The sequence below is a fragment of the Hemiscyllium ocellatum genome, chromosome 34 (assembly GCF_020745735.1).
Source record: "Hemiscyllium ocellatum isolate sHemOce1 chromosome 34, sHemOce1.pat.X.cur, whole genome shotgun sequence".
NCBI classification, from domain to species: Eukaryota; Metazoa; Chordata; class Chondrichthyes; order Orectolobiformes; family Hemiscylliidae; genus Hemiscyllium; species Hemiscyllium ocellatum.
The window spans coordinates 40,906,357-40,927,537 of record NC_083434.1 but is presented as its reverse complement, the minus strand read 5'-3'; the positions used below and the strand labels follow the sequence as shown (position 1 = coordinate 40,927,537).

Sequence of the window (21,181 nt, the reverse complement as noted above, 5' to 3'; positions counted from 1 at the left end):
AAGAATGAGGTTTAACTGAGAGCTCAGATTCTCATAAGTGGTTTTGTTTTGCTCATACAGCTTGTAAGAAGGGAAGTATTTGCCTGGTTGACAGTTTTTGATAATATATTTAGCCTTTTTTTCCCTAGTCTGCTTTATCAACATTTTTCCTACCAAAATGAATTTTCTTTGTCATCCACACATGTAATTGTTACCAAATGCTTGTTAATTCTGCACAGTATGTACACTGGGTGAATTGGCATTGAAGTGGCATTATTTGGCATGGAGTATGAGGAGCTATTTGGAGAGGGCAGGCACAACTAGTTGGCATGGGAATTAAATGGTTGCTGAGGGGCTAGAGGGCCTAACATATAAGCAACCCACTGAGACAAGGTCAAGTGAAAAAAGAAAAACTTCTTAAACATTCCAATCTGCTTCTGAGGTGAAATTGGGTTTAACAGCGAAAGTTCTGTTGGAAAAAAGTCTGGTTGGTTGGGAAATTTTCTGACCACAGAATGATTCAATGACAAAATTCCATGCTTGAAAGTACTTGCGTTATGGGAATACAACAAGAGATAATATAGCAGATGTAAAAAAAAATGTAGTTTTTAAAATTTACCTGAGTGAAGAATTCATCTTTATTCAGTAAGAAATGCATAAAATTGAGATAGAAATAGTATAAACAGTTATAAAGCAGAGCACTTGTCTTCTATAATAACTTGTAAGTCAGTAAGGCTGATTGAACTGCTTGATTTTGCAGAAGATAATTTATTTTTGTATCTTGTATCAAATACCAATACTGATGATTGAGATCTGACCTCTGTGATAAAATGAACCCCAGAAAATGTTGCATGCCATGGTGTATTAATATCACTAACACACCACTGATGTAAAGTAGATCTGTGTGTGTGTTTTGATTGTTTTGTCCCAGTTTCTGTAGAATTTCTAATTTACATTTTCATCATTATGCTTATTATGAAACGTTTTTCAGATTCCTAATGAAATGTTGTCACTGGAATTAAGAAGCATTCATACATTTAAAACAAGTAATATGATGATGTGCTTGTTCATACATTTTGATATTTTCTATCAACCTGTTCAGAGATGTTATGACACTCCTCTGAAGCAGGTGGGACTTGAACCATACAAAGTTTTCTAATAGATTTCTCCTGTCTTCTCAAATCTCTTGTACCCGCACCACTTATTCCAGTAACATGCGTTGCTTCAAGATAGATCAGTCCTCCACATCGTTTACTGTTGGTGAGGCTTCCAGTGCACCAGCTGTGTGGAGTCATGGTTATGTAGAAGCTTCTGGAATAAAAAACAGGTATGTCTAGGTTGCGATAGTTGCAGGGAAAAGGAAATCTGCATTCTGTAAAGAATCTTTTTCATCTGCTCTGAGAGGTTCTCATGTGAAAGTCAGTTAAAAGAAATTTGGTTCTTCCAATAATTTGCAACCATCGAGGCTAGGTTCTGTCTGTTATGATCTGATCTGTTTGCAAAAGATTCTTTCATTTGTTTGTGCTGTTGCTGGGATACAGGAAGGAACTGACAGTTACATCTGTATAAGATCCCGATGTCTTCAGAAGTAAAGAGCTACAGTCTAAATGGATCCTTACAAATTCAAAGGCTTCTTTTTCTTTGTCTGAACCAAGTTTACAAAAGAATTAAAAAGAATGACAGAAATGAAAGTGACCTCAGAAAATTAATATTCAAAGAATTCAATTTATAGAACAGAGTTTAAGTGACCATGGCAGTTCCTAAAAATGGTGCATTATCTTTGTTAAGGCATTAGGCTGCCTTAAGTAATTAAAAGATTTATTATGCAGTGATGGAGGGTGATATACACTCTTCTATAAAGATTTCACATGAGATTTTATTCATTACAATTAAACTATTCCCTGCATATTTTATGATCAACCTGAGTGGGTGTTTTGAGATGGTGGAGCTATTCTTATAAAGTTGCACAATCTGTATTTTAATCATGGACATTTCCTGGAAATCTCATTAAGCCAACTGAAAAAGCAGGATTTTTTTTTAAAAAGAAAAAGTATTGTGGTGAAAACTAATGGTAAACTTGTTTTCTCTATTTAAAACTCAGGTTGTGTGTAGCTGCCTTGTCGGTGAATAATTTTTGTGATAATAGAGAAGCTCTCTATGGAGTATTTGATGGTGACCGGAATGTAGAAGTGCCCTATCTCCTGCAGTGCACCATGAGTGATGTTTTGGCAGAGGAACTGCAGAAATCGAGGAGTGATGAAGAATACATGACTAACACTTTTCTGGTCATGCAGAGGTGAGTAAATTCATTGGGAATCTGTTTCATCGTAATGTGTTATACCTATTTAGTTTTCGTGTTCCAATTTAATACCAGCCCATTTGAATAGAGAAATTTAGTGGATTATCTGATATCACTTGATCAGTTGAGTTAGCTTGGCTCACCTTAATTGAGGATAACTTTGTGGATGTGATGTCATGCAGCCTTCATGAATATTCTGTTAGCGTATATCTCTAATTGATAGTGTTTTAAATTTAAAAAGATGCAAACCTGAAATCCAAATTTTCATTTTCTTTCACTTGTAAACGAGGAAGTGTTTCCTTTTTTTTAAAATATTGAACATTTAACATTCTTTATTCCTCAATCTGTAATATTTTTATTAAATGAATGGATTATAATTAAGTTTACAACATGGATGTAGTGCAATATCTGGCTTCATATATTAAGATGGAGTAATTAATTAGTTTTCTCTCAGATCGTCCCTCAGTTCCTATATTTAAGGAGGATAGAATATGTCCAGGGAATTACAAACCAGTCAGCTTAACATTAGTGTAGGAAAAGGAATGAAATCCTAGAAATAAGAAATAAAATTAAGAATATTCACCATGAATTTTAAAAGGGAGAATCTTGTTTGACCATTTTTATTGAATTTTTGGCATTGTGATGCAATCAATATAATTTATTTGGATTTTCAAATGACCTAAAGTGCCCCATAATAAAATGAGGAATAATGTAACAGAATATGAAGTCAGGGGATAGGTGGCAGAATGGATAGCAAGCTGGCTTCAGGATAGAAAGCAGAGAGTGGGAATAGAAGATACTTATTCCATAGAAAGTGCTAACAGCTGTTGGAGAAGAATCTGTCCTGGGACCAGCGATGCTTCCAATAGTTTTGATCAGTTTAGACATTGATGTTAAAACTCCCGATTTCTAAATTTGCTGATGTGGTCAATATTGAGATGTGTGACAATAAATTACAGGAGAATTTTAAAATGCTTGCAGACTGGGCAAACAGTTGTCAAATGTCATGTAATGCAGATGAATGTGAAGTAGTAATTTTGGTCAAAAGAATATGGAAGTTGCATAATACTTGAAAGTACTAGGTGGGGTACTGGAACAAATGTATCTTGGCGTGCAAATACATCAGTGGCTAAAGGTGATGCCACAAATTAGCAAGTTCATAAAAAGCAATTTAAGCACTACTGAAAGGATGGAATTAAATAGGAGTTACGCTTTAGTAGAAGTATATCTCACTGTAGAAGACATTACCAGCATGCACCACCCTCTGTGTGGAATCATTGCCCTTCAGGTCCCTTTTAAATCTTGCCCGTTTCACCTATGCCCTCTAAGTTTTGGACTCTCCTACCGTGGTGAAAAGACCTTGGCTATTCACTCTATCTATGACCCTCATGATTTCATAAACTTCAATAAGGTCCCCCTTAGCCTCTGACACTTCAGGGATAATAGTTCCAGCTTATTCAGCCTCTCGCTATTGCTCAGACCGTCCAACCCTGGCAACATCCCTTAAATTTTTCCTGAACTGTTTAAAGCACCACAGCATCCTTCCGAGAGCAGAGAGACCAGAATTGAATGCAGTATTCCAAAAATTGGCCTAACCCATGTCCTGTACAGCCACAAGGTAACCGCCCAACTCCGATACTCAATGTTCTGACTAATAAAGGCAAACATACCAAATGCCACCTTCACTATCCTCTCTACCTGTTACTTCACTTCCAAAGAACTGTGAACCAAGGTCTCTTTGTTTAGCAACACTCCTCAGGAGCTTACCATTAAATGTATGAGTCCTTTCCAAAATGTAACACCTCACATTTATTTAAATTAAACTCCATCTGCCACTACTCAGCCCATTGACCAATCTGATCAAGATCCTGTTGTACTCTGAGGTAACCTTCTTTTCGACCTACTACCACCAGCCTAATTCTTGGTAGGAAGGGGTTTGGCTAATGAGTTGTTGTATCTGTGGAACTTTATACCACAACGGCTGTTGTCATAAGTATATCCAAATAGATAAATTTTTAATCAGTAAGGATATGAGGAACAGGAAGGAAAGTAAAGTTGAGGATTATCAGATCAGCCTTGATTTCATTGAAAGGCCAACTTCTGCTCTTATGTTCCATATTCTATGCTAAACTTGCACCAGATATTGGTGAGAACATATTTAGGTGTACTGTATACAGTTTTGGTCACCAAATCTTAAAATGAATATAAAGGTTTTAGAGGAGCCGCAGGACAGATTTATAAGCATGATATCAGAATTATATGGATTGATGGACTAGATCTCTCTTCTCTTGTAAAAGAAGGGATGACCTAATAAAGGTCTTTACAGTTATTAAGGTTTTTATGCCATGGGTACAGAGAGAATGTTTTCTCATGTGAAGAAGAACGTAACAAGAAGCCACCAATCTAAGATATCCCCCAAGAAGTCTAATAAGGAATTCAGCAGAATATTCTTGAAAAATCAGGGAGTTAACAGTTATGCTGACTTGGCATGAAAGAGGAGTTGAGGCCACAAACCAGTCATGATCATGTTGACTGATGGGGCAAGCTTGGAGGTGAATGATCTACTCTTCCTCCTATGCCTTTTGTTCATGCTCCATTCTTATCTTTGTACTCTCCAGCATCCATTTACCATCCTGATCATCTTCAGCTGACTTGTTTCTCCTGCCTTTGCTTCTCCCCTTAGTTCTGAAGACCTTCTTCATTCCTGTCCCCATCGTCTGTTCTCAAAGTCATTACCAACACTAGGAAATAACAAAAAACTGTGGAAACATGAGATTTGCAACAAAACACAATTCTGGAGAAACTTTAGTCTGGCAGCATCTGTGGGGAGAAAAAAACAAGTTACCTTAGAGTCTAGTGACCCTTCTTCAGAACTGAAATCAGCTAGTGGTATTCATCCTGATGATAGGTGTGGTATTGTGTTCAAATAGTGATCGGAATCAGTGAGTGGCAAAAGTAGCCTCTTCATTCAACAATCACAACACAAGTTTGAGGCAGCAATAGAATCCCCATATACAGTTCTTACATATATTAAATTTTCAGTTACCATGGTGTTACATTTTTTTTGTCTATAGTATACAAAGGTTTGAGCGACTTCTGTCCTGGGAGCCAGGAGATGGGTTAAAAGATGTGCTAACTATTGGCTGCTACTTCTGATAGGATATCTGTCCAGTCTGCTTGCATAATAAGGAGATGTCAGTTCTTTTGTCTTTTAAATTAATAAATGTTAGTAAAAATACTAGGCCTATTTGCTCTAAATAAGTTAAAAATTGTAAAAGAATAAAGGATATTAAACTGATTACTGCAGCTAGGTTGTGAGATTTGTTTATTGTTTGCCAGTGTGAGTTTCAGAAGACTTGGAACTCATTATTGACTTTTCGACGGGATGTTACTCATGCCCCCCTACGTATTAACAGCATAGAGGTGGAACAAGTGGAAAGTGTCAAGCTCCTGGGAGTGGTCATCCACAACAAGCTTTCTTGGACTCTTCATGTGGATATACTGGTTACAAAGACCCAACAATATCTCTTCTTCCTCAGGCAGCTGAGGAAATTTGGCATGACAACAAATACCCTTGCCACCTTTTATAGGTGCACCATCTGTCTGGATGTATCACTACCTGATATGGCAAATGTAACATTCAGGATCTGAGATGGTTACAGAGAGTGGTGAACTCAGCCCAGCCAATCACAAAGGCCAATCTCCCATCTATAGAATCCAACTACCAGGCCTGTTGTCAAGGAAAGGCCACCAACATTCTCAAAAGGTCCATCCCACCCTGGCAATGTTTTTCTACAACCTCTACCATCAAGGAGTAGGTACAGAAGCCTGAATGCATGAACCAGCCAATTTTGAAACAGTTTCTACCCTACTGTTGTTAGAATACTGAATGGACTTGCAAACTCTTAGCATTCACCTGTACCTGTGTTTTTTGTTTTTGCCGCTGTTTATTTATTATTTACTTATCTATGCTACTTAACTTTGGGATCTGTCCGTATTGCTTGCAAGACAAATCTTTCCACTGTGCCTCGGTACACGTCACAATAAATTCAATTCAGTTCAATTTCATAGAAACGCTGTTTTATCAGTTAGTTTCTTAAAGGGATAATGGCCCAGTTAAAAGGTATTTAACAGGTACTTAATTTAGTCAGGTCCAGGAGATAGTTGGTGAGAGTTGATTAATATTATAATATTTCATGGAGACTTGTTGAGAATGGTATTGTTCTGTATGTACACTTATTCAGAGGTTAACACTGCTGGTAGCAAAGGCAGATAAAATGTGAAAATGCAGTAAAATACAGCTGGTGAGTGAATTAATAAAAATAACCTATAATTCAATATCTCGCACAGGGGATGGGGTTTATGGGGTGGGTGGGTGTAAGTGAGTGTGTGAGAGAGAGAGAGAAAATAGAGTCAAATAGATGGAGAAAGTTCTTGAGAGAAAGAGGAGAAAGGAAAGGGAAGCAGAGAAAAGGATTGTTGATAGATTAGATTAAATTAGATTAGATTACTCTCAGTGTGGAAACAGGCCCTTCGGCCCAACAAGTCCACACAGACCCGCCGAAGCGCAACCCACCCATACCCCTACATTTGCCCCTTACCTAACATTACGGGCAATTTAGCATGGCCAATTCACCTGACCCGCACATATTTGGACTGTGGGAGGAAACCGGAGCACCCGGAGGAAACCCACGCAGACACGGGGAGAATGTGCAAACTCCACATAGTCAGTTGCCTGAGGCGGGAATTGAACCTGGGTCTCTGGCGTTGTGAGGCAGCAGTGCTAACCAGTGTGCCAATAAGCCAGGAAAGAAGTAAATGTTGAATGAGTGTGAATGGGATGTTTGAATAGTTAAAAATGCATTGACTCTGCAGGGAGTAACCTATACAGAACCAGGACCTGAGTGTAAGACGGTGGGTGACAAACTTGGGAGGAAATTGTTCGCACTCTGAAATTGTTAAGCTGAAGTTTGAGTCCTGAAGGCTGTAAGATGCGTGAGGCTGAAGAAGAGGCATTGTTCCTCCAGCTGCATTGAACTTCACTGAAAGCACTGCAGCAGATCTGAGACACACATGCTAATCTAGGAATATGGTGTTTTGAAGTGACAGGCAACTGGATGCTGGTCATTTTTATAGATAGAGCGGATGTGTTCTGCAGATGATCAACCAGTCTGCCTTTTGTCTCTGCAATGGAGAGGAAACCACATTGTGAACAACAATACAGTAATCTAGAATTAATGAAGGTAAATTGCTGCTTCATCTGGAAGGTGTGCCTGGGGCCTTGGATAGTGATGAGGGAGGAGATAAATGGGCAAATGTTGCACATTCTGCAACAGCATGGGAAGAGGATATGGGAAGTGTTGGAAATGGAGGAAGAATGAACCAGGATATCCTGGAGGGAACAGTCCCTGTAGAATGCTGTCAGGGTGGAGGGAATGCATCTGGTGATAGCATCCTGCTGGACATGGCAGAAATGGCAACTTGTGATCTGTTGGATGTGGAAACTGGTGGGAGGGAAAGGGTGAGGGCAGAAGTGCGGGAAACAGTTTGGACACGGCTAAGGGCCCTGGTCACCAGCGATGGCAGGGAATATTTGGTTGACAAAAAGGGTGAATGCCCCTTTGCAGAAGATGGCATCATCAATACAGATGCTACAGAGACAGAGAAACTGGAAGAATGGTATGGAATGACATGTCTGCTGCAGTGCTCTAGATAAGACCAACATAAGTTGGAGGCACCTGATTTCATTGTCCATCCAGGTACCTTGCAACTCAGACCTCACACCTGTTTCAGAGCATGAACACCTTCCTCCATATTTGTTTTCCACCCCAACCTGTTCTGTATGCAGTGGTCCCAGTGCATTCAACCCTTTTTTTAACTATTGGTCAGTTAAGCAGTGCAGATGCTCGAAGCCAAAGTCAATAGATGTGAAATTAGAAAAGCACAGCAGGTCAGACAGCATCCCTTTACAACTATTTACACTGTGCATTAGTCCCCCACTCAGCACTTCTCTCCTGGCTTACAATCAACAACCCTTTGCTTTCTTTTCATTTTTTGCTGTATCTGAGCACTGTCTCCATCCATTGAACACATTCACCGGTGAACACCCCCTCCCACCCAAGCCATTAACACAAATACAACATTTTTCTAGCTGCTATCAATTCTAACAAAGGGTCACCAGACTTGAAATGCTAACTCTCTTCTCTCCATAGGTGCTGCCAGACCAGTTGAGTTTCTCCAGCATTTTGTTTTTGTACCTTCCTTAGGGTCTTCTTCAGCTAGTGGTTCTTAGTCCTGTTTCCACTCTTAGTATTCCCTGACTGAAGTCCTGGGACTACTTTGGCTGCTTCAAGTGTTTACCAATTTCTGTCACTAGGTGGAGCCTGATTGTTATTTTGTAGCTTTATTGATATATTTACCTTTACTAATATATACCTTTACATAGTATTAAACATTACTGAATTTATCAATGTAACTTGCAGCTTCCAATTTCCCCCCTATGAAAAATCATACCTCTGTTTATTTGAACTATCAACTGAAAGTGAGAAAAATGCAGGCAGCATAAAGAAGGGTTATACGTAGATTTGCAACCCCCTGATCTGCATACTTGTAAGGTTGGTTCTAAGCTCAATAGTTTTCTTTTTTCCCTAATTGACAGATTGCATCAGACTGTGCAGGGCTTCACAGTATCCACAGAAGGTCTGTGCCTATTCCATGCAAAAAACAAGGATTTATGTACAAGCAGCTGGTTGCAGCCTTGGAACAACAAGTTAATCTAACTTGTCCATATGAAAGAATGTTACTTTTTAGGGACATTGAATCCAAATAAAGTGGCAGTATTTGTCTTGGGTTCAGGAAAGCTCAGCACAGCCATTAGCTTCTGATGTACCAGGTTGCAGTTTAACACAGTCTCTGAGGAGAGTGAGACAGAGCAAAGGAACAAAACAAGGCCTTCAAAAGTTAACTGCATCAATCTTTTCCTTTCCTTTCCCATCTCTCTCTCTCTCTCTCTCTCTGTGTAAAATTCCTTGTCCAGTTTTCTGTTGAATGAACAGAAAAAAATACATTTGGAAACATTGAAAGAATTAATTCTAAAACCCAGAAAGAGATAGGATTCAACCAAGCAACCATGAAGTAAAGACATATGTGAACAGGTTTATTAAGAAATATCTATATGAGTATAGTAAGAACAAAATACAATGGATGCTGGAAATCTGAAAAAAAGCATAGAGAATGCTGAAGAAACTCAGTATTTGTAGAGCGAGAAAGAGTTAAAGTTTTGAGTCTGATCCTTTGAAATGAGACAGGAATAATTAATGACCTCACAGGAATCCTCTTGGAAGGAGCGATCACAGTATTGTTGAATTTAGAATACAGATGGAGAGTGTGAAGATAAAAGTTGGAAGGTTATGTTGCAGCTGTGCTGGTGAGGCCGCACCTGGAGTACTGCATGCACTTTTGTTCTCCTTACTTGAGCACGGATGTATTAGCACTGGAGAGGGTTCAGAGGAGGTTCACTAGGTTGATTTCAGAGTTGAAGAGGTTGGCTAATGAGGAGAGACTAAGTAGACTGGGATTATATTCATTGGAATTCATAAGACTGAGGGGTGGTCTTGCAGAAACATATAAAGTTATGAAGGGAATAGATAAGATGGAAGTAGAGAGGATGTTTCCACTGTCAGATGAAACTAGGACAAGCGGGCATAGCCTCAAGATTAGAGGGAGCAGAGTTAGGACTGAATTGAGAAGGAACTTCTTCATCCAAAGGGTTGTAAATCTATAGAATTGCTTGCCCAGTGAAGTAGTTGAAGCTACTTAAATAAACGTTTTTAACAGTTATTCTGGACAAGCCCCCAAAGCGTTAGAGCACAGGGTAAACCTTCTGTTAATTTAAACTAGCCACACAGAAAATGTTCGTCTTGTGCTGTAATCTGTTGAATTGCAAGTGTCAAAGAACTATCCCAGATCTCACTGTTTCAAGTAAAAATTAACAATTTTATTATTTAAGTCCAAAAGACAAAATTAAATAACAGCTATTTACAACTCCTTTCTCTTAAACCTATTTCTACCTCCCCATTCTACAATACAATGGTCCAATAAATTCCCTCTTAAATTTACGGCAAATCACTTTCAAACCTAGTTGACGACTTCAGATGTCGAAATTTCTCTGTAGATTTCTCTAGGTCATCTTCTCTTTGGTATTCGGCTTCACAGGTCTTCACATGAACAGGTACCTTTCAGAGAGTTATTTGTCTAGCAGTGTATATTTGTTGGTGCTGGCTTGGCCGTCTTTGCTGTTCTCCCTCCAATTGTTCAAAATGTCTGATTTTACCACTGGGGCGACATGGTGGCTCAGTGGTTAGCACTGCTGCCTCACAGTGCTAAGGACCCAGGTTCGATTCCCACCTCGGGCAACTGTCTGTGTGGAGTTTGCACATTCTCCTGGGTGTTCCAGTTTCCTCCTAAGTACAAAGATGTGCAGGCCAGGTGAATTGGCCATGCTATATTGCCCATAGTGTTAGGTGCATTAGTCAGGGTAAATATAGAGTGGGGAAATTGGTCTGGTGGGTTGTTCTTTGGAGGGTTGATGTGGACTTATTGGGTGGAAGGGCCTGTTTTCATACTGTAGGGTATCCAATCTAATCTGTCTAATCCTATATCCCAAAACATTGGATCATTTCATTGGTTAGGTGTTGTCAAAATACTAAATTCAAATTTAATTGGATTTTGGTATCTGGGGCCGAATTTGAACGTGTTTTTGTATCAAGGCAACACAGCTCCAGCTATTTGTTTCAACCCACTGTTACGTTTTAAAATCTTTCAGAATACTTTGTGCCCACCAGAAATTTCAGCTTCCTGAAAGGTACAGTACACATCTACAACTTCATAACACTCCATTAACTGTTCATTCTACTGTGACATCTAGGAAGGGAAGTCTATTGTTGTTCTCTTCTTGTGTGAAATTTATGACAGTAAAGATGACGTTGATGGTGATGCAGGTTTCCTCTAATTTGTTCCATTTTGTGATGATGTGATACGGTTTTCTAGCTGTGGAGACGGGTCTCTTGCCATCTGTTAGTAAGTGTCAGTACCTGCAAGCAGTGAGTTCGCCTTTTCAATGTACAGAGGAACCTCGATTATCTGAATGCAATGCGCGGGCACTATTTCATTCGGATAATTAATTAATCAGTTAATTGATTTACTGCCTCTTCTCTGGGGCTCGGAGTTTTCTGAAGTTTTGTTTTTCCTTGCTCTGCCTGCCTTGCTCCCTCTCTCTGTCTCAGGGTTTGTTTCTAAGCAGACACACCTTGTCTGTAAGGGACCTGCAGCATTGCTGAAATCAGTTTAGTGGGATTGACACAGCGAGCACTTGCTACGTTTGTTCCCCATTTAGGAGACTAAGCAGCAGCACACCGCGTGCAAGCTCCCGTCCACCCCCGTATGTCCACCAACCCTGTCCACCCCCAACCCCATCTGACACCGCATCCGTAAGGCCCCTTCTGTCCCCACCCACCATCCACGTCCCCCCCACCCCTGTCCGCCCCACCCACTGACTGTGTATCTGCTCTCCCCTCCCCCGGCAGCTGAACTGGACAACAGTAAGAATGCTGCTGCCTTTGGGGGTGAGTCTCAAAATAGCGCACACGCACACACACACACGCGCACACACACACACACACACACACACAAACTCTTCACTGCATCATTTTTACAGGTTCCACCGTTGCCCTGGTCAGGACAATGTTGGAGAGATTAACTGGGGAAGGGGGGGGTTTAGGGTACACCCCTGTGTAGATCTCCAGGGAAAGTGTTGGGGTGGGGGGGGGGTGGGGGAGGAGAGAGAGAGGAAGAGAGTAGGAAGTCAGTCATTTGGAAACGGTGCTTGGGCTTCCATTGATGTCCAGGACTGTTCTCGGCAGTATTTCAGTAAGCCGGGTTCATTTCTAATCATTTTCTTTAGATAATTCGAAATTTGGATAATTGATATTCGGATAATCGATGTTCCTCTGTACTGTGTTCTGTTTAGGATGACGGTCATGTGCCCTTTGTCTGCAGGTAGGATTAAAATGTTTGTCTTTTCTGAGCCCTTTTAGGGCTTTCCTGTGTGTTGAGGGTGTTCCCTTCCTCCTTCCTGCTTAGTTTTGGTGCAACTATCTATCTGATTGTCTGCTGGGTTTCTTCTGTGAGTCTGTTGTCTTTCAGGGTACCGTATCATAGCTTCTTTGAGGAAGTTTCATAAATCAGGCCAAATTAACAAAAAAAACGAAACCTGATGGATCCAACATACCTAACTTCTACAGATTACCTAAGGTACACAAATCAGGGTCCCCCCTCTGACCCATAGTCAAACCCTGGCACATCGCCATACAACCTAGCAAAGGAACTCCATTGAAAACTGAAATACCTAGAAGAAGACTCACGCCACTCCATCCACTCCACTCAAGAATTCCTGAAAATCATCAAAGACACCAAGATAGAAGAGAACAAAATAATGGTCTCCTTCGACGTAACAACCCTATTCATGTCAATTGGCATCAGCCTGGCCAAAGAAATATTGACCTCACTACTAGATGAACCAAGGACACACACACCAGCCAACACCAACTTTATCAGCAAGGACAACATCCTCAAACTAGAAACCTGTGCCTCACCACCCACTTCACCTTCAATGACAAGACCTACAAGCAAATCAATGGAACACCCATGGGATCACCAATAACAGGCTTCTTAGTAGAAGCAGTAATGCAGAGATTCAAACAAACAGCCTTTCCCACGATCTAACCCAAACTTTGAGTCGACTACGTGGATGACACCGTATAGAGGAAACATATAACATCAGGAACAACATCCTTAAAGGCATAAATTTCACAAAAGTGGAGGAGAACAACAGACTCCCCTTCCTAGATGTCACAGTGGAATGAACAGTTAATGGAAAACTGCAGGTCAAACCCTCAAGTCCTGACAACATCCTTATAAATCTTTTCTGAACCCTTTCAAGTTTCACAACATTCTTCAGATAGGAGGGAGACCAGAATTGCACATAATATTCCAAAAGTGGCTTGACCAATGTCCTGTACAACCGCAACATGACCTCTCAACTCCTACACTCAATGCTCTGACCAATAAAAGAAAGCATACTAAACATCGTCTTCACTATCCTATCTACCTGAGACTCCACTTTCAAGGAATTATGAACCTGCACTCCATAGTCTCTTTGTTCAGCAACACTCCCCAGGTTCCTACCATCAAGTGTAAAAGTCCTGCCCTGATTTGCCTTTCCAAAATAGAGCACATCACGTTTATATAAATTAAACTACATCTGCCACACCTCTGCCCACTGGCCCATCTGATCAAGATCCCAACTTCCTAACTTCCTGAAAGTTTTTTATGTCCTCCTTAGTGAAGGCAAATCCAGAGTATCATTTGACTAGTCAGTCATCTTTTTGTTGTCAATTGTGAGTTCATCTGTTTCTAACTGCAAGGGACCTACATTTGTCTTCATTCTTTTTCTCTTCACATGTCTCTGGAACCTTTTGTGGTCAATTTTTTTTTCAACCTTAGTTTCATGCTCTATTTTCCCCTTTCAAATTAAACCCATATCCCTCCTTTGCTGAATTAAAAATTTCTCCCAGTCTTCAGGTTTGCTGCTTTTTCTGGCCAATTTACGTGGTTCTAACACTATCCTTGATCTCTTTTGTTAACCACGATTGAGCCACCCTCCCTGTTTTACTGTTACGCCAGATAGGAATGTTCAGTTGTTGAAGTTCAAAGATGTGTTCCCTAAATGTCTGCCAGTGCATATCCATTGTCAACTCCTTAAGTACCCTTGACCAGCTTATCCAAACTAATGCATGCCTCGTACCATCAAAGTTAACTTTTTTTAAGTTTTGGAGCCTAGTTTCAGATTCAATTGTATCACTTTCCACTTTAATTAAGAATCCTACCATATTATGAAGGGCCTCGCACCACAAGGTTGCTAATTGATCTGCTCTCATTACACAATACCCGTTTCAAGATGATTTGCTCTCTAGTTGGCTCCTCAAAATATTGGTTGAGAAAAACATCCCTCATACATTCCATGAATTCCTCCTCTATCACATTGCTGCCAGTTTGGTTATTCTAATCAATATGTAGATTGAAGCCACCCATAATAACTGCTGTACCCTTACAGCATGCATCTCTAATTTCCTGTTTGATACAATCCCCTACCTCACAAATCCCATTACTAACTTTTTCCCTATCATTTTAACAAAAACTGCAGCAGAATTATTTGCCCAGTTTAATTTGTGTGTGTTTAATGAAATTCTCAATACTGAATATTCTGAAACCTGAAATTCCCCACAATTCTCCACAGATAATGCTTCAAATAGATCACACTGCGGATTCACAGGTAACCTCGGTACTCTTTCCCATCGAGGAAAGTGTTTTGCTGTGTGCTACTGAAAGCAAATTCAGAATTGCACTCTTCATACGCCTATACCATTTCTCTGCCAGACTTCACAGAATTATTGAAGTGGACAATTGCTCAATAGCTTATGATAATATTGCATTCTTTATGGATGAAAATGTGCTTCAATCATTATACTTGTGATATGTGAAGTATTTCTCAATTCTGAAAACCTTTTATGTAATTGACATCTTATATTCTATAATTATTCTGATTTTATTATTTTAGGAAACTTGGAACTGCTGGACAGAAGCTTGGAGGCTCTGCTGTGCTTTGTCATATAAAGCATGACCCCATGGATCCTAATGGTTGCTTCACATTGACTGCAGCCAATGTGGGAAAATGCCAAGCTGTCCTCTGCAGAGATGGCAAGCCGTTGCCACTTTCAAAATTATACACTGTTCATTGCGATGAAGAATTACAGAGAGTTAAACAACACAAAGCTATTGTCACTGAGGTAAGCTATCCAGTACTCAGCACTATGAAGTTAAGTTACTTCAAGAACAGCTTTCCAAATAACCAATCCCTGCAAAATGTTTAATTTGAAACAGTTTTCGATTATTTCCAGATGTACAAGTTTTGAGGTTTGCAATTAACTATCACACTCCTAGACTTCTGATTTTTTTTTTTCACATCCCTGACCCAGTAGGCGATCTGCTGTGGTCTTGTTGAAATATCCTATGTAGCTGCTCTTAAGAGTGCAATTTATAAATTCAGGAATAATTGATGAAACCGATGATGTTTCTAAATAAATTGTGCACCTTATACTAAAGGAACAATGGATGTGGTACTTAGACAATTACGAAGAATAAACTTACAGTAGACTCTGGTAGCAGTATTATAAAGTATACTTTCCAATCAGCACTGTTATTCCCTTTTACATTTGTCTTTTTGCATAGACAAATCATTTTGAGACAAAATGTCTTTTTTTAACAATACTGAAACTAATTTTCTCACCATTCGCTAAAGCTGAGCAGCTGTGTTTATGCATTTCTGCTAAGGACATAATTGACTTGAGTATCATATCCCTCACTTCAGTTTACTGTGAGAGAACAGCAGACAGAATTGTCTAAAATTACTTTGTGGAAGAGAAATATGTGCATTTCATAATCTTATTATCAAAGGTTATTGCCTCCAACCAATTTATAACAATTTTCATAGAAAAACTTTTAAAAAGTTATTCTGAACAAAGGTCACCCTCATGAATGTGGCCACATCTGAAAATCAAAGGAAAAATGTTTGAAATTAGCTTCAGGGGAAAAAAAACCAAGTTTGAGGCCACAGTCAGTGTCGTGGATTGGCCTGCAGTACTGTCACTTTTTGAACCATAATTCTTCCTCATTCATTCATCATACATAGTTAACTAAGATCTACTACTATCCCAAAAGGAACTGTACCAGGCATACATAAAAATTAGATATCAACCTGGTGAAGCACAAAACAGAACTACTCATGTGCCAAACAGTGTAAGTAGCTTGGACAGAGCTAAGCAATTCCACAACCAATTGTCAGATATAAGTTTAGAAGTCCTACCATAGCTAGCTGTGAATGATGATGGACAGTTAAACAACTTACTGGAAAAGCAAGCTCCACAAATCTTCCTAACCTCAATAATGGAGGAGTTTAGCACACAGTGCCAAAGATAAGACTGAAGCATTTGTGACTATTTTCAGCCAAAAGTATTGAATGGATAATCCATCTCAGCCTCCTCCAGAGGTCCTCAGCATCACCAAGGCCAGTATTCAGCGGATAGATCCAAGCCGACCATTACTACCCTATCAGTCTACTCTCAGTCATCAATAAAGTGATGGAAGGTGTCTCAACAATACTATCAAGCAGCATTGATTAACAACATCCTCCTCACTCATGCTTAGTTTGGATTCTACCAGGGCCACTCAGCTCTTGACCTCATTACAGCCTCTGTTCATACATCAAGGCTGCATTGAACTGAGTGCAACGTCAAAAAGCTTTGGCAAACAGAATTCACTGGGGATCAGGGAATACTCTCTGCTGATTAGATGATGTCGTTCAAATCAGTCATCTCAGCTCCAGGACATCTGTGCAGGGTTCGCCAGGGTAATGTTTGGGCCCAAATGTCTTCAACTGTTTCACCAATGACTTTCCCATCTTCATAAGGTCAGAAGATGATTGCACAATGTTCAGCACTATTTGTGACTCCTTTCATACTGAAACATTCCATGTCAAAATACAGTAAGACCCAGCCAATATCGAGTTTTGGGCTGGAAAATGGCAAGTAACATTCACAACCGCATAACTAACACCTTCCACCCCGACCTCAAGTTCACATGGACTATCCCAGACACCTCCCTCCCCTTCCTGAACCTCTACATCTCCATTTCCGGTGACTGACTGAACACAGACATCTACTACAAACCCAACAACTCCCACAGCTACCTGGACTACACCTTCCACCCTGCCTCCTGTAAAAACGCTATCCCTTATTCCCAATTCCTGCGCCTCTGCTGCATCTGCTCCCAGGATGACCAATGGGGAGATAGCGCCAACTTGTGGAATGTTTCAGAGAACATCCCACTAAACAACCCACCGCACTGTGGTTGAACACTTTAACTCCCCCTCCTATTCTACCAAGGACATCCAAGTCCTCCACCACCAAACCGTAATGACCTGGAGGAAGAATGCCTCATCTTCCGCCTTGGGAACCTCCAACCGCATGGAATCAATGTGGATTTCACCAATTTCTTCACTTCCCCTCCTCCCACTTATCCCAGATCCAACCTTGCAAGTTAGCCCTGTCCTCTTGAACTGTCCTACCTGTCCATCATCCTTCCCACCTATCCTCTCCACCCTCCTCTCCATCCTACCGCCTTCACCCGCACCTTCACCTACCTATCGCTTACTCAGATACCTTGCCCTCAGCCCCACCCACCACCCATTTATCTCTCCGCCTCCTTGGGCCACAAACCTCAATCCTGATAAAGAGCTTATGCTCAAAACGCCGACTTTCCTCCTCGGATGCTGCCTGACTGGCTGTGCTTTTCCAGCACCATAGTCTTTGACTACTGCACAAATGCCAGACAGTGACCATCTCCTCCATGAGAGAATCTAACCATCATCACTTGACATACATTGGCATTGCGTTCACTGAATCCCATACAATCAACATCCTACGTGTTACTATTGACCAGAAGTTAAACTCTAGTAGCCATCTAAATATTGTCCTGAAGTGAGTAACTCACCTCCTGACTCTCAAAGCCTGTCCACCATCCACAAGATATAAGTCAGGAATTCTCCCCACTTGCTTGGGTGAGTACAGCTCTGACAGTGCTCAAACCTGACACCATCCAGGACAGAGCAGCCTATTTAGTTGATGCCCACATGCACAAACATTCACTCCCTTCAATTTTTAAGGAAGTAAGAGCACATCTGTAAACCCTAACCCTAATAATTTTATTGCATGGTATACGTGCAGCCAACAAAGCTGTAACAATCCCAAATTAATTCTCAATACAGTGATGACCTGAACTTCAAAAGATTCTATCGATTCTCCCTTTTCTGGAAATGAACTGTTTGTGCTAAGGTTCTATTCTTCAAACTGAGACACCTGGCTTGACTGATCCAGGAAACCATAATTTCTGTATTGAGTAGCAGAGCAGAGAACAGTTGTTTCGACCAAGTAGAACCTTTGGCATAACCAACTTGTCATGTATTTTTGTTAAAATTGCCTTCCAGAATTATATTTTAAAAATACTTAACCTAAAAACTGTTGCTTTTTGAAAAGTCTGATATTCTCATGTCTTGATTTCTGAACAAATTATGACACTAAGAAGCTGCTGCTGCTGCTGATATTCAATTCTGACCAAAGTAAAAAAAAAATTTAGGATGTAGCTTTTTTTCTATTTTGTATTGTCTACAAATATAGAGTAGCATGGTGGCTCAGGGGTTAACACTGCTGCCTCACAGCAGCAGGGACCCAGGTTCAATTCTAACCTTGGGCAACTGTCTGTGTGGAGTTTGTACATTCTCCCTGTGTCTGCGTGGGTTTCCTCTGGCTGTTCTGGTTTCTTCTCGCAGTCTAAAGATGTGCAGATTAGATGGATTATTTGTGCTAAATTGTCCATAGTGTCCAGGAATGTGTAGATTAGGTGGATTGGCCATGGGAAATGAGGAGTCGCAGGGATTGGGTGGGCACTCTTCAGAGGGTCAATGTAGACTTCACAGGCCAAATGGCCTGCTTCCACACTAGAGGGAGTCTGTGAATGTTATATTCTGCATAATTTCTACACCTCCTTTATCTATTATTTGCACTCGTTCCGAAATTAATGTTTCCCCTTTTATTATAGGACAATAAAGTTAACGGTGTGACTGATTCTACAAGGATTTTGGGCTACACATTCCTTCATCCATATGTTGTGCCTCGACCTCATGTTCATTCTGTTACACTCACACCTCAAGATGAGTTCTTCATTCTGGGTAGTAAAGGTCTCTGGGACAGCATTTCCCATTTGGAAGCTGTCGAGTCTGTGAGAAATGTCCCTGACGCTCAAGCTGCTGCCAAGAAGCTTTGTACCCTGGCCCAGAGCTATGGATGCAATGATAGCATCAGTGCTGTGGTTGTCCAGCTGAACGTTAGTGAGGACTGCTTCTGCTGTTGTGACATGAATGGTGTACCACCTCCCAGCCCAGGTATTTTTCCTCCATCAGTAAATGTGGTAATAAAAGACAGACCGGGAGATACCTTGGGGATGCCATCATCTAGCAGTGGTGTTGCCTCAGAGATAAGTAGCGAAATATCCACCTCTGAAATGAGCAGTGAAGTGGGTTCTACGGCCTCTGATGAGCCTCCTCCAGTCACAATTAATGATGGGGGCTCCTCGGTCCATGGTGAGCAGCGTTGTATGCTGCATCCAGTATGTTTGACCAGTTCATTCCAGCGGCAGCTGTCCAGTGCCACCTTCTCCAGCACGTTTTCAGATAATGGATTGGACAGCGAAGATGAGGAGCCTATTGAAGGTGTGTTTTCCAATGGCAGCAGAGTGGAAGTTGAGGTTGACATTCATTGTAGTCAGATGAAGGAAAAAATGTCAATGCACTTAACTTCTGATGTGTGCGATGAGGGAATAGTAATCAGCGCAAATGAAGATGAAAACTCTGAAAAAATGCATCTTCTTAAAATGCATGGTGACAGTGATTGGCTGGATAATGACAGCAGTAGGTTTGAATACTCAACTACAGGGACTATTGGTCGAAGGCGAGGAAATGGTTCTGTTGCACCTTCGGAGAAGAGCCACAACTTGATTGAGGTGGCAGCTGATGTACCGATGAAAAAAAGTGGAGGCTACTTTGCTGCCCCTGCGCAGCCTGATCCAGATGATCAATTCATCATTCCCCCAGAATTGGAGGAAGAAGTGAAGGAGATTATGAAGCAACACCAGGAGCAACAGCAACGTCAGTATCAGTTGGACCAGCTCCCAGATTGCTATGATACACCTCTATGACCAGCAGGAAAACAATTAGTTTTAATCAATTTGAGCCTTGTATGCTCTTTTTACTTCTAAATTGAGACTGTTCAGTTGAGATATTTTTGTTTTCCTTTCTAAGCCCTCTCTGCCAGTTGCACACACTGATGTGCAACCATTTTTTTAAAAAAAATCATCTTTAGCACTGTTCTTACGTTGTGATTAATTAAGATAAAAAAATTAACAAATTTTCATATAGAACATTGTTTGTACAAGACAAGAACATATTTAGTATATTGCAGGCTGTCATTATTTGTAAACTGTTGAGTATTTGTTTTAAAAACAGAAGCCTAAGTATTATGAATGAATGATTCTAGATAATGCTTTAAATGTATTTCTAAATCATGGCTTTTTAAAGTGAAAGTCATAGAAATTTGTAGACTTTAAAGACTAACTCCTAGGAGTTGCAAACTCATTAATGTGACATAGTCACTGAAATTTTACTAATCTTCTCTGAGAGAACAGCTGATTCACAAATTATTTGTAAATAGTTTAAATGTTGTATAGTGATGCAAAAACACAATGTTACACCATCAGAGTCCTGTATCGGGAAAAGAATAAAGCAAAGAGGACTTTCTTTTTAAAAAATCATCCCCTGAATGCAACTATAATGAGGTAATGAGTAATTGGATTTTGATGTGATTACCACCTGTCATGCCTTCTCTTTTCGGATCACCTTTTGTTCTTTCAGTTGGCCTGCTTTTACAGATGAGTTCCTGCTCGACCATGTCGTCTGCTGCTCACACCAGCAGTGTCCTGATGTTGTCACAAAGAAAATAAAATGATATACAAAGGAGTCTTGAATAGATATGTTAATACACTTTTGTTTTAAAATAAATCTGCAGTTTAGGTAAAGCCTGTATGGTTCAACTTTCATTAAAGATCAATTCCTAAGCAGTGTACTTCGAGACCAAAAAGGTATTGCATAGAACCAAGGTGTTTTTGTTGTCACTGCCT

At 40.4% G+C, this 21,181-nt stretch overlaps 1 protein-coding gene across 1 annotated transcript in view; it reads left to right on the top strand.

Annotated features, from left to right (window-relative positions):
* LOC132832361 (PH domain leucine-rich repeat-containing protein phosphatase 1-like) overlaps positions 1-21,020 on the top strand; it is a 176,369-nt gene extending 155,349 nt beyond the window's left edge. Inside the window, exons 14-17 of the mRNA XM_060850312.1 lie at positions 1,190-1,306; positions 2,081-2,275; positions 14,955-15,183; positions 19,049-21,020. Of these exons, the coding sequence (XP_060706295.1) occupies positions 1,190-1,306; positions 2,081-2,275; positions 14,955-15,183; positions 19,049-20,203 (1,696 nt within the window). The 3' untranslated portion in view covers positions 20,204-21,020. The remainder of the gene's footprint in view (positions 1-1,189; positions 1,307-2,080; positions 2,276-14,954; positions 15,184-19,048) is intronic.
* The last annotated feature ends 161 nt before the right edge of the window (positions 21,021-21,181 follow it).